This window comes from Hemiscyllium ocellatum, chromosome 5 (assembly GCF_020745735.1).
Source record: "Hemiscyllium ocellatum isolate sHemOce1 chromosome 5, sHemOce1.pat.X.cur, whole genome shotgun sequence".
NCBI lineage: Eukaryota > Metazoa > Chordata > Chondrichthyes > Orectolobiformes > Hemiscylliidae > Hemiscyllium > Hemiscyllium ocellatum.
The window spans coordinates 112,999,420-113,012,743 of NC_083405.1; the positions used below are offsets into that span (position 1 = coordinate 112,999,420).

At 42.1% G+C, this 13,324-nt stretch overlaps 1 protein-coding gene across 1 annotated transcript in view; it reads left to right on the top strand.

The window, feature by feature from the left end:
- The window catches only part of larp4b (La ribonucleoprotein 4B), a 142,180-nt gene that overhangs the window by 119,891 nt on the left and 8,965 nt on the right, over window positions 1–13,324 (top strand). The window contains exon 16 of the mRNA XM_060825109.1: window positions 9,616–9,727. Within this exon, the coding sequence (XP_060681092.1) occupies window positions 9,616–9,727 (112 nt within the window). The remainder of the gene's footprint in view (window positions 1–9,615; window positions 9,728–13,324) is intronic.

Sequence of the window (13,324 nt, forward strand, 5' to 3'; positions counted from 1 at the left end):
ATCTGCTTGTGCTCGACTGTTAAATGTTTACTCGGAGTTTTCCCAAAAACCCTTTAAAGGGGCTCTAACCAATTGTCTTTGATATTAAATCTGACCATATGTTTTGTAAAGTTGCTAATTTTGTATGAAGCAGTGATGATTCAATTAAACTATAGCCTGTTGTAGAGTTTCAATTTGGTCTGCAGTGACCCTGTAGCTAAACTACCTAGCCTGCACATAACCTGGATGCTATAAAACCACCTAGCATGGCCAGACAACCTAACCTGCACAGTCTTAACTGTGGGAGTAAACCTGGAGCACTCAGCAGTAACCCATGCAGACACCAAGAACTGAATTCAGTCCCTGGTACTGAGGCAGTGGTACTAACCATGCTGCCACACTGAAGTGCTTGCTCTGCACTTCTTATTCCACTTAAGTAGTTTAGGACCATGTCCGCAAGTTAGTCCCATCTGTGTGCTTTCTTTCTTAAATTAAGAATAGCCTGTTTGATGATGTGGTGCAAGTATGTGTACTTAAAGTCATAGAGATGTGCAGCATGGAAACAGACCCTTCGGTCCAACCCGTCCATGCCGACCAGCTATCCCAACCCAATCTAGTCCCACCTGCCAGCACCCGGCCCATATCCCTCCAAACCCTTCCTATTCATAAACCCATCCAAATGCCTCTTAAATGTTGCAATTGTACCAGCCTCCACCACTTCCTCTGGTAGTTCATTCCATACACGTACCACCCTCTGTGGAAAAAGTTGCCTCCGGTCTCTTTTATATCTTTCCCCTCTCATCCTAAACCTATGCCCTCTAGTTCTGGACTCCCCGACCCCAAAGAAAAGACTGTGTCTATTTACCCTATCCATGCCCTTCATAATTTTGTAAACCTCTATATGGTCACCCCTCAGCCTCCGACGCTCCAGGAAAAACAGCCCCAGCCTGTTCAGCCTTTCCCTATAGCTCAGATCCTCCAACATCCTTGTAAATCTTTTCTGAACCCTTTCAAGTTTCACTATCTTTCCGCTAGGAAGGAGACCGGGATTGCACGCAATATTCCACCAGTGGCCTAACCAGTGTGCTGTATAGCCGTCATGATTTGATTTTATTGTCACGTGTATAGTGAAAACCTTTGAGCAGTACAGGCCAGTCATAGTAAGCAAGCACCTACAGATCATAGGGTGCTTGGGCAGAGTGAGGTATGCAAGTTACACTGCACAGAAGGTGCTCGAAGCAAGATCAGCGTTAACAAGTTCGGCATTACTTGAACTTAGTCCGTTCTTTAGGCTAATCACAAAGTAATAGTGAATCATGAATGCATGATCTGCTCTAAGCTGCTTGCTTCAGGTTATCCCTGGCTTTTATTCCATGTGAATCTGAAATATCAATTGATTATAGATTCCCTTTTCTTTCCATCTCCACAACAAAACTGAAATGGTGGATAATATCATTAATAGTAATATGCCAAGTTGACCTTGTTTGTGTCTCTTAATTGTGGCATTGGCATTAAAATGTACACTTTAAATCCTCAGAATCTGGAAGGAAAACCTAGAGTTTAGAAATAGTCCTGGTGTATTAACATGTAGGTTTCTAAATTCATACAGCAGTGAGACTTGTGCCTATCAGCCATGACCTGTTAGGCAATTCAGTAGCATCTGAGTAACAGGTAACAAGAGAATACTGTAAATGCTGGAATTCAAACCGAGTGCTGGTAATATTGAGCATGTCCAGCAATATCAGTGGTGAGAGTAGCCTGTGTTGAAACCTATTTGAGTGGCATTTGCAACTGTTTTCCAATTTTCTGCCCTTGAGAATACAGTCTGATATTTGACCGTGTTGTCATTTTGAACATTAGAAGGAGAACCGGTCATACCAAACTTGTGGAGCCACTTGTATGAATAAGTTGCTATAATTTAGTTTTTGCTCTGTACCTTCACTCATCAGCGATGTCCCCCATCATCTTCCACAGGGAAGAAGCAGACTTGTTTGTTTAACTTGCAGCTCATCAGTAGATTGATCACATTAGCTAGGAAGGTAATAGTCTGAGGGCATGCATTTTTTAAAGATTTGTCCATGAGATGTGTGCATTAATTCAGCATTTGTTGACCATCGCTAGTTAGTGTTTATGAGCCACCTGCTTGAATTGGTGCAGCCGACCTGATGAGTTTACTCCCATAGTGTTGTGAAAGAGCATGTTGCACACCATGTGACAGTGAAGGAGTCGTGCTGTTTTTCCAAGTTCCGATGGTCATTGTAGGTTACTCTTGTGAAGTTAAAACATTTTGGGAAGGGGCTTCTGATCTGAAGTATATCTTGTACATGGTATGCATTGTAGCCACAGCATCAATAGAAAAAAGTAAATAGACAATAGGTGCAGGAGTAGGCCATTCAGCCCTTCAAGCCTGCACCGCCATTCAATGTGATCATGGCTGATCATTCCTAATCAGTATCCTCTCCCTGCCTTATCTCCATAACCCTTGATTCCACTATCTTTTGAGAGCTCTATCCAACTCTTTCTTAAATGAATCCAGAGACTGGGGCAGAGCATTCCACACACACACACACACACACACCACTCTCTGGGTGAAGAAGTTTCTCCTCATCTCTGTCCTAAATGGTCTACCCCGTATTTTTAAGCTGTGTCCTCTGGTTCGGCACTCGCCCATCAGCGGAAACATGTTTCCTGCTGCCAGAGTGTCCAATCCTTTCATAATCTTATGTCTCAATCCGATTCCCTCTGCAGCAAGTAAGATGATTTTGTTTTTGATGTCAAGCCTCTTAAAACAACAATAATACAAGAACTTGGGATAGTATTCAATCATCTCCTGTGGCTTAGTGATGGACTAGCTCTAGGAATCAGGAAGTGAGTTCCTCTGCAGAATTCCCAGAAACTTGATTTCATCATTTAACTCCATCAAACAGATTACAATAACTGTTCCTCGAAAGTCAATGTTACTATTTGGTAGGATTCTCCATTGATAAGATGACCTGTGCTTAACAGTTGGATATTAGAGATTTTGGGAGACCAAGTCATTTAAAGTATGTATTAACAAATTTGTTAGTGGCTTTAGCTGTCACTTTTGCTGTGGGTTTGTATCTTGGTTCCTTTTTTGAATTGACCTGTTGTTAAATGTAAAATTGTGTCCGAATGGATGTTTGTTCTTTTTCCTCCGGTATTAACTTATATTTCCAGCAGATGGTGCCCAAGACCTATTTCCCCGCAAGATAAGTACTTGTGTTCGATGTACCAATTAGAATGAGCAAAACCTTTAGACATATTGTGGAAAAGTTTTATTTTCCTTCAATCAAATTTGCTATTCTCTAAGAACAATGCGATGAAGCTGTTTTCTAAAGTCTTGCAGCCAATAGATCATGATGCTTCAGGGGTTTTGCTGATGGCTGATTCACAATGCAGAGTTACACAAACAGCATGGCTGAGGTTACTACGAAGGACTGTCCTCTGCCCCGCCCCTGCCTGGCCTTGACTCCAGTTTAGCCACCAGTCTGAGACTAGTCCTAAAATCTGGCAGAACTATAGTAACTTTACCATTTTTTAAATATTAACCTTTCTCCCTTCTGTTTTGTCTGTTATACATAGGTTAAATTATTTCATTAACAACTAATCGATCTCTGTTATACATGTTGGAGCTTTGTCTGTTTTTCTTCTTGAACTATCTTCATTAATCCTGAAAGTGTGTGGGTAGTCTGGTTAGAGGGGCCAAACAACTTGTAGTGGCTAATGAGCCTGGCCAGGTGACTGCTATTTCAGTGGGAGAGCAATTTGGAAATAGTGATCACAGTTCCTTGGGTTTTAAAAATTAGTTATGAGTAAGGATAAGTCAGGACTTCACAGGAAGTACTAAATCAAGAGAGGGCAAATTGTCAGTGTGAATAGGTGATCCTTTATCCAAAATCGTTGGGACCAGTTGTTTTTTGGAATTTAGAATTTCAGAATAAGTGACAATTTGGTGAAATTTTTAAAAATCTTAGTGGAGGAGCAGACTTAACAGGACTTGAGAGAAAATCCTGGGTTGCTGGTGCTGGGCCATGCCACCACCCCCATGTCACATCTGAATGATGCACATTGAATGGATATTGACTTGGGTTAACAGTTTGCATGCCAAACAAACTTTTTTTAATGAGAAAAAGCTTCACAAAAAAAGCATTGATTTTTGGAGCTTTTCGGATTTTGGAACTCCTGTATTAGGCAGGAGCTAGAGTTCATTTGGGAGCAAAAAATGAGGTCTGCAGATGCTGGAGATCACAGCTGCAAATGTGTTGCTGGTCAAAGCACAGCAGGCCAGGCAGCATCTCAGGAATAGAGAATTCGACGTTTCGAGCATAAGATTTGGGAGCAGTTGTTATCAAGTCCATGTTTGACACGTACGTGTTTGAAGACCTGATCAGAGTTAAGGACTGGCATGTTTCCAGTAAGGAGGAAGAACAAGGATGGTAATGTAGGGGAGTCTTTGATAATGACGGAGGTAAAGGTGTATGGCACACTTGCCTTTCACCAGGGAATCGAATACAAGAGTCACCATGTTATGCTGCAGCTTTAAAAGGATTTGGTCAGGCTACTTGAGTATTGTTTAATTCTGATGGCCACATTACAGGAAGGATATAGAGGGCTCCGAGTGTTTACCACGATGCTGCTTTGATTCGTGGGTAGGAGTTATAATGAGAAGCTAGAAAAACTGGTTGTTTTCTCCAGGGTGGTGGAGGCTGAGGGGAGACTTGCTGGACTTTAAAATCAGGAGGTGCAGAAATTGGGAAAAGGTAGAGGGTCCGAATCCTGAGTTGAAGTGCCTAAAAGGGGCCATGCGTTGAAGGGGAGGGGTGAATCTCAGGACATGAGGCAAGATTTTGTTTTGAATGATATGTCAGCAACACTCTTGCCAGACATGCAGAAGCAATATGGGTGTTGAAGGGATTTTTAGGTAAGAACATGAATAATGCAAGGAATGGAGGCATAGTTTAACTTTGGCATCATGTTTGGCACAACATTTGTAGGTCCACGGGCCTGTTTCTGTGCTGTTTTGTTCTACTTTAAAATCCTGTCATCTTGTGAGTTCATGGAATTTCCTGCCAGTAGCAGTGGTGAACTCTCCCTCTTTATGGTCATTTAAGCGGGCATTGGATAAGCATATGGAGGTTATTGGGCTAGTGTAGGTTAGGTAGACTTTGGTCGGCGCAACATCGAGGGCCGAAGGGCCTGTGCTGCACTGTATTTTTCTATGTTCTATTAAAAACTAAAGAGCAGTGTCTACTTTCTGGAAATAGTCTCATGGAGATGTCTTCATTGTCATAACTTTAAGTATGTAATTTACAGCAAGACCTTCTGTGGCTGCTCTGTAGACTCATTACAAAATAGTCACCAAGGAGAGACTGGAATAATTTTGAAAATGTTGCTGTTAAATGTGCAAAGTGAACTGTAATCATGTGTTCAGTGTGTATGGAGTCAATCTGAGTTTTATTTCCATCAGTTGCCACAAGCCCCACCTTTGCAATCAGTTAAATGTTGATGCCAGTCCACAATGTGATGCATTCCAGCTGAGTTAGCCAAATATCCAACTCTGACTAGTTAGTCACAAGTACCACCTTAAGTGGATTTAGTCTTTCCCAAGAACCAACAAGTCCATTCAGAGAAGAATGGATCCACTGTAATTTTATCAAGAATTTTTTTGAATCGTTTGTGATGTTCGAGCATAGAATGGGGCCAGCATTTTACTCGTCATTTTTCGTCAGATTATTATGGTGGAGGAAATGTCTGCACCAACTCGATCATGATTTCGTTCCATTCTCTGTCCTTTGCTGACAACCCTGTGCATTAATTCTACTAAAATGATCATTCAATGCTGTCATGAACTTGCCTCCACCACACTTTTAGGCAGTGTATTTCAGATCTGAACTGCTTCCTGTGTAAAGCTTTTCTTTGACACATTGTATTTACTACTTAGGTTTGTGCCCTCATGCTTGTTGCTTTAATGTAAGCTGAACAGTTTTCCTTATCTACTCTCCAGTTTTCTCAGACTCTTAAATATTTAAGAAATCCTTTTCTCTTTGCCTTTTTCTGCAAGTGTCCGATTTCTACAAGCTTTCGTATCTTCCCCTGAACCATTCCCAAACCGTTTTTTTTCCCCAGTGGCTTCATGTCCTAAAATGTGGTATTCAGCTGTACAGTATGGAGGTCTAACTAGTTTTATAGTAAAAAATGAGGTCTGCAGATGCTGGAGATCACAGCTGCAAATGTGTTGCTGGTCAAAGCACAGCAGGCCAGGCAGCATCTCAGGAATAGAGAATTCGACATTTCGAGCATAAGCCCTTCATCAGGAATAAGAGAGAGAGAGCCAAGCAGGCTAAGATAAAAGGTAGGGAGGAGGGACTAGGGGGAGGGGCGATGGAGGTGGGATAGGTGGAAGGAGGTCAAGGTGAGGGTGATAGGCCGGAGTGGGGTGGGGGCGGAGAGGTCAGGAAGAGGATTGCAGGTTAGGAGGGCAGTGCTGAGTTGAGGGAACCGACTGAGACAAGGTGGGGGGAGGGGAAATGAGGAAACTGGAGAAATCTGAATTCATACCTTGTGGTTGGAGGGTTCCCAGGCGGAAGATGAGGCGCTCCTCCTCCAGCCGTCGTGGTGTTGTGTTCTGCCGGTGGAGGAGTCCAAGGACCTGCATGTCCTCGGTGGAGTGGGAGGGAGAGTTAAAGTGTTGAGCCACGGGGTGATTGGGTTGGTTGGTTCGGGCGTCCCGGAGGTGTTCTCTGAAGCGTTCCGCAAGTAAGCGGCCTGTCTCACCAATATAGAGGAGGCCACATCGGGTGCAGCGGATGCAATAGATGATGTGTGTGGAGGTACAGGTGAACTTGTGGCGGATATGGAAGGATCCCTTGGGGCCTTGGAGGGAAGTGAGTGTGGAGGTGTGGGCGCAAGTTTTACATTTCCTGCGGTTGCAGAGGAAGGTGCCGGGAGTGGAGGTTGGGTTGGTGGGGGGTGTGGATCTGACGAGGGAGTCACGAAGGGAGTGGTCCTTGTGGAACGCTGATGGGGGAGGGGAGGGAAATATATCCTTGGTGGTGGGGTCTGTTTGGAGGTGGCGGAAATGGTGGCGGATGATACGTTGTATGCGGAGGTTGGTGGGGTGGTAGGTGAGAACCAGTGGGGTTCTGTCTTGGTGGCGGTTGGAGGAGCGGGGCTCAAGGGCGGAGGAGCAGGAAGTGGAGGAGATGCGGTGGAGGGCATCGTCGATCACGTCTGGGGGGAATCTGCGGTCCTTGAAGGAGGCCATCTGGGCTGTGCGGTGTCGGAATTGGTCCTCCTGGGAGCAGATGCGGTGGAGACGAAGGAATTGGGAATATGGGATGGTGTTTTTGCAGGGGGCAGGGTGGGAGGAGGTGTAGTCCAGGTAGCTGTGGGAGTCAGTCGGTTTATAATAGATGTCTGTGTTGAGTCGGTCGCCAGAGATAGAAATGGAAAGGTCTAGGAAGGGGAGGGAGGAGTCTGAGACAGTCCAGGTGAATTTCGGGTCAGGATGGAAGGTGTTAGTAAAGTTGACGAACTGTTCAACCACCTCGTGGGAGCACGAGGCAGCGCCGATACAGTCATCGATGTAGCGGAGGAAAAGGTGGGGGGTGGTGCCAGTGTAGTTGCGGAAGATGGACTGTTCCACATATCCTACGAAGAGGCAGGCATAGCTGGGGCCCATGCGGGTGCCCATGGCAACTCCTTTAGTTTGGAGGAAGTGGGAGGATTGAAAAGAGAAGTTATTCAGGGTGAGGACCAGTTCAGTCAGTCGAAGGAGGGTGTCAGTGGAAGGGTACTGGTTGGTGCGGCGGGAAAGGAAGAAGCGGAGGGCTTTGAGTCCTTCGTGATGGGGGTGGAGGTGTACAGGGACTGGATGTCCATAGTGAAAATAAGGCGTTGGGGACCGGGGAAGCGAAAATCCTGGAGGAGGTGGAGGGCGTGGGTGGTGTACCGAACATAGGTGGGGAGTTCTTGGACTAAAGGGGACAGGACCGTGTCGAGGTATTGGGAGATGAGTTCGGTGGGGCAGGAGCAGGCTGAGACAATGGGTCGTTCGGTGGGGCACTGATACGCTATCTTTCTGAAGTAATTACTGCCTGCTTTATTAATCTCACTTCTGTCATGACTTAAGTGCATATACATCCATTCTTTGTGACTTTTGCACAATTGTTATACTTTTTATTTCATAGCATCTCTGCATGCTGTTTCTCACAAATGTCATCTCTGCATAGAACTTTCTGCCACCTATCTACCCACTCTCTTCTAAGTTGTCTGTGTCCTTTTGTAGTTTTACTCTGTTCTCAAATTTCTTGTCGTCCTCAACTCATGAAATTGTCCCCATGCTCTGAGACTTTATTATAAATCTGGTGAAGCAAGGGTCCCAGTCCTAACTTTTAGAACTTAAGCTGTAGAATGGCCTGCAGTTAAAATATCCATTAAACGCTAATGTTTATCAATCAGCTAATGTTGTATAATTGTTGCCACTGTGTCTGTCTCATGTTTAACTCACTTTTGCTGTGTATTGAATGCCTTTTGGTAGTGTATGTACACCACATCAACACACTCTCTGCTTCAAAATTACAAGTTAAATGTTATTTTTCCCTTAAATCCACATTGCGGATTAGTTGGGGAAAGCCATTTTGTCCATGTGGCTTAATTCTATCCTGAACTATTGTTTCTACAAGTTTTCCCTGCTGAAGTTAAATTGCTGGAGAAACTTGGCAGGTATGGTATCACCTGAAGAGAAAACAGATTGCGTCTAATGGTCTTCCTTCCACTAACATTCTCTTCTGCTGCTGCCTGTCCCTCCTCTCCCCCATCCAAGCAACCAAACCCTTCCTGTTCGTTCCTTCTGTCTGCAGTCAATCCTGGCTCTTTGTAGCTTGAGGCTTGAAGTTGTCTTGGTCTGCTCCATATACATGTGACTGCTTTAGAACCTGAAGTTATGAATAGTGAACACCATATACTGCTTGTTTTATTAATCTCTGACTTGTCTGTCATGACTTAAGTGTATATATGTCCATTCTTTGTGGCTCTGCCCAATTGTTATCCCTTTTATTTCATAGTACCTCTGCGTGCTCTTTCTCCCAAAAATGTCATCTGGGGCTCAGTGACGCAGTGGTTAGCACTGCTGCCTCACAGCGCCAGAGTCCTGGGTTCAATTCCTGCCTCTGTACAAATTCCACACAGTTGCCTTTCTCCCCATATCTGCTTGGGTTTCCTCCGGGTGCTCCGGTTTCCTCCCACAGTCCAAAAATGTAGTGAATTGTCGAAGTCAAATTGCCCATAGTGTTAGGTGAAGGGGTAAATTTAGGGGAATGGGGTCTGGGTGGGTTGCTCTTCAGAGGGTCAGTGTGGACTTGGTGGGCCAAGGGTCTATTTCCACTCTAAATAATGTAATGTAATCTAATCTAATCATAACAATCAGTGAGCACCACTTTTGCCCTTTACAATGGATGGAAGATCACTTGAAGCTGAAAATGATGTCTCTTCTCTTGTTGAAGGGATGGTCTTAGTCTGAAGTATTCGTTTCATTGGTTTAATACTTATCTGCAAATTTTTTTGGACTGTGAAAATGCTTGGTAAATATTTATTAAAAGCTGCATATTTTTTCAGTGAAACAAAGAGCCAGGAAACCAAGCAAAGAGAAACACAGACTCCTTTGGAAAGACTGACAACACCCCTTTCTACTGCAAGTAAATCCGTACAAGTGAATGGAGCAGCCACAGTAAGTTGTTTTTAAATTGGAGGGAGGAAACTGATTATTTCCCAACTGGAGAATGGTTTATTATATTCATAACTGCTTTTTAATCCAAGTCTTAGCAAACCTCGCATCTCTGTATTCCCTACTTTGAATTTCATTTGACAATTTCCAATTGTTTTCTACTTCCCAGTTCACCACTTTTCAGGCAGTTTCTATCTAGTGTTCAGATGGAGTTGAATTGATGGGAGCAGCTTTAAATAAAAGTGGAATCTTTTGAGAACAATGCCAAGCTTAACACAAGACTGGAAACAATGGTTAATTTACATTGAAGCATACAAGTGATAACAGCACAAATGAACAACAGAGCTGTCCCACATGCTCATTGTCTTAGTTGATTTTAGCTGTATACTTGAAATTGACTCTTTCACATATTTGAATCGAAAAATTAAACTTTCGTGTCATTGTTGCCCCATAGCTGATGAATTATCCTGTACATGGTTGTGACACCTCACCATTTTTAGGTGTGTTAGAACTGTAAACAGAACTTAATTGTCAAATCCCTTTGGTTTAAACTGTCCTACTGTAAATTGTGCACAGTTTCCTCTTCAAAAACCAAATTGCAAATGAGAAATGACATATAATTTAAATTATAAGTGATTTAACGTAGGTACAACTCAACATATATGGCAAGAGCTGTGATTTGATCATTTAATTTTATAACCTTCAGCTGAGAATAAAATGTATTGCTGATGGACTTTGATTCAGAATGTTCAAACTGACTGTAAATTGGGTTCAGCAAATTTTCTGCATTTAGTCTGGTGCCATTCAATCGAGTTGGATGTCTGGCTTGTCCATATGTCATAAGAGCAAAAAAGCTGTTCAGTCTTTTCACTCATGAGTTATGTCTCAGCCTCACTTAATACACTGGTTCCATATCATTAATTTTCTTTTTTCCCATTCATTTGGTATGGGTTTATTGGCGAAGCCATCATTTATTTTGTGCTCCCCAACCATGTTTGTTAAATTTCAATGGGATCGTTAAGGGAATATCCGAATGTATTGGAGAATGCAAAACTGATTCTTTTGGAATGGTTCTAGGTATGACAAACTTCAAATATGTATGAGGAAGTTGGGATTGTTCTCCATTTTGAGGGAAGGCAGCTGAGCGATTTTGAGGTATTCAAAATAATGAGCGGGAATGCAGTAGATAGGGTGAGAATATTTCTTATAAAAGAAACCAGCACAGCATAAATTTGATGTGCAAATGAAGCTAAGATGTGGGGAGCTTTTTCATGCAGCAAACTTCATGGTATAGATTGCATCACCTAGAAATGTGGTGGAGGCAGGTTCAGTTGAGACATTCGAGCTTTGTTTTTCAATATTGTTTTTCCTCCCTTTTTGGTGGTTACAGTGGCAGTAAGTTAGTTCACAGTTTAATTTGGATCAAGTTATTGTTGCATTAATTATCCACATTAACAGAATCCTGAGCAAACTCTTAACTGATGTATTCACTACCAGTCTTGGGAAAATGGTGTTAAACCAAATCTAGACAACAGAATGGCTTGCTGCTCCTTTTTCAGAAATCATTTGAATCGATCCCACTGCTGTGGGTTTACGTAGTTAGACTGGGTAAGTGTGAAAGATTTTCTTCCCTAAAGGGACAATGCTAAATGAGATGAAGTTTTATTTGGTGTCCTAAAATGATCAGCTTTATTTTGTGCCATTTAGTTAACTAACTGAAATTGGGGTTTGAACCAGTATCTCCACATTAATCCAAACCTCTGAATTGTTAGTTCCACATTACTGGAAGTGGTAGCAGATGAATAAACTTCCTGTGGATGATTGCAAAGGTTAAGGTGTATCAGGTACAGAGCATTTAGGAATTCCAAAACATTAGTTTTTCATTTTATGGACGTCCAAGGCACACTTTTTGATCACTGAGTAATAAAATGGGTGATTAAACCTGCTGTTAGTAAATTGCAGGGAGAAATTTTGGCTGCAGAATTTAAGGTAAATTTAGGTTTTATTGAAATTGCAATCAATTTAATTGTCCATGCTGGTGTAAGATTCTTCCTTTAACTTGACATGTTTTCTAGATTTTATTGCAAGGTACAAGTTTTCTTTGGTAGATGAGCCTTAACAGCTGATGTTATGGCTTCAACATAAGATCTATTAGGGTGCGTTTTGTACACTGAAGCATTAATTACCCACATGGTATCTTCCCCTTCAATTTGTAGGTATCAAATCCATTGAAAGATGGCTTTTGCTTGCTTGTTTCACTTGAGTTTTTGAGGTGATTTGCTTAACCTTGATACGACAGCTGTGTTGAGGGCCAGGAAATGTTGATGTAAGCATACAGTGTCAATGGCATTTTAATTTACATACTCCAATTCCTGGAAAACCGTTCTTTTTGAGGGCATCTTCCATATACGTGAAGATTACTCTATTGATTTGGTACCTCTATCTGATAAATGCTGTTTAGTACACATTGTTTTAAACTCAAGACCTACCCAGGTAGACTTCAGTCGAATGGTTACTGAGCTTAAAGGGGCGGGGGGAAACGGTTTGGCAGTTGTCACTAATATATTTGCAGTAATGAATACATCACGTCAATGTCTTAGTTTGCATAGAATGAAAAACCTATTGTTTCCGGTTTAATTGTCTTAGTGGTCTTTAAATTATACATGCATCCTATTCTGATTCACAGTATGATTCATAAAGGTGTCAACAGCTAAACTTTAGCACTCCTTGTAAGATGCAGACCCAGTACACTGCTCAACTTTGTCAAATAGTCTGACCTTTTAACAAAAATAAATTACTAGGAAAACTGAGCAGGGCTGTTCTGGAGAGTAACTGACCTGAAATGTTCACTCTGCTTTCTCTCCAGATGCTACCAGACTTGCTGAGTTTTCCCAGCAATTTGTTTGATTTACAACTTGTTCTGTAATTCTGTTCTTTTAGGTTTCGTAATTTGATCTCTCAAAGTGGCTCGTGATTCTTCAAATTGCAGCAAATTTTGTTTTAACTGGCACCTTAGGAATAGGCACTCTTGATAACGTGGCAGAAATTATAAACCTGAAATACCAGAAGCTTTTTGTAATATCAGTTTGTGTAATTTGAATAGTCAGTTGATGGTGAGTGATAAGGCTGTCTATTTAAGTGTCATTTAAGGCAGAGTTGCGTTAAGTGACTTATGCAGTAAATAAAGTGTAGTAGTGATATGTATTAGTATGTTTCTCCTCATGTGCACCTTTGATCAGCAGGCACATGCCTGGTCCCAAATGTGCCTCTTAATGTTTGCTGTAGTATTAAAGGTTTTTAAAACCATTGTATTGTAGGAAACTTCATGGAGATCTCTATTTTTGAAACTTAAAGCAGTAGGGGCGCAAGTATTGAGGCATGCTGACTGGATGTAGCAAGAGTAAAGTCACGTATTTACTGTTTTATTTGTACTGAGGATTAATGCTTTGGAACAAATGTAAGACAAAACTTTGCTCAATTTTTATTAAGCCCATTGGGCTTAATTATTAGACCCCTTTATTACTGAATTGAGTTCAGTTATGTACTTCAGTGCTTGATTTGCATCTTTTGTTCTTTCCATTTCCTATCCATCTTTTTGTA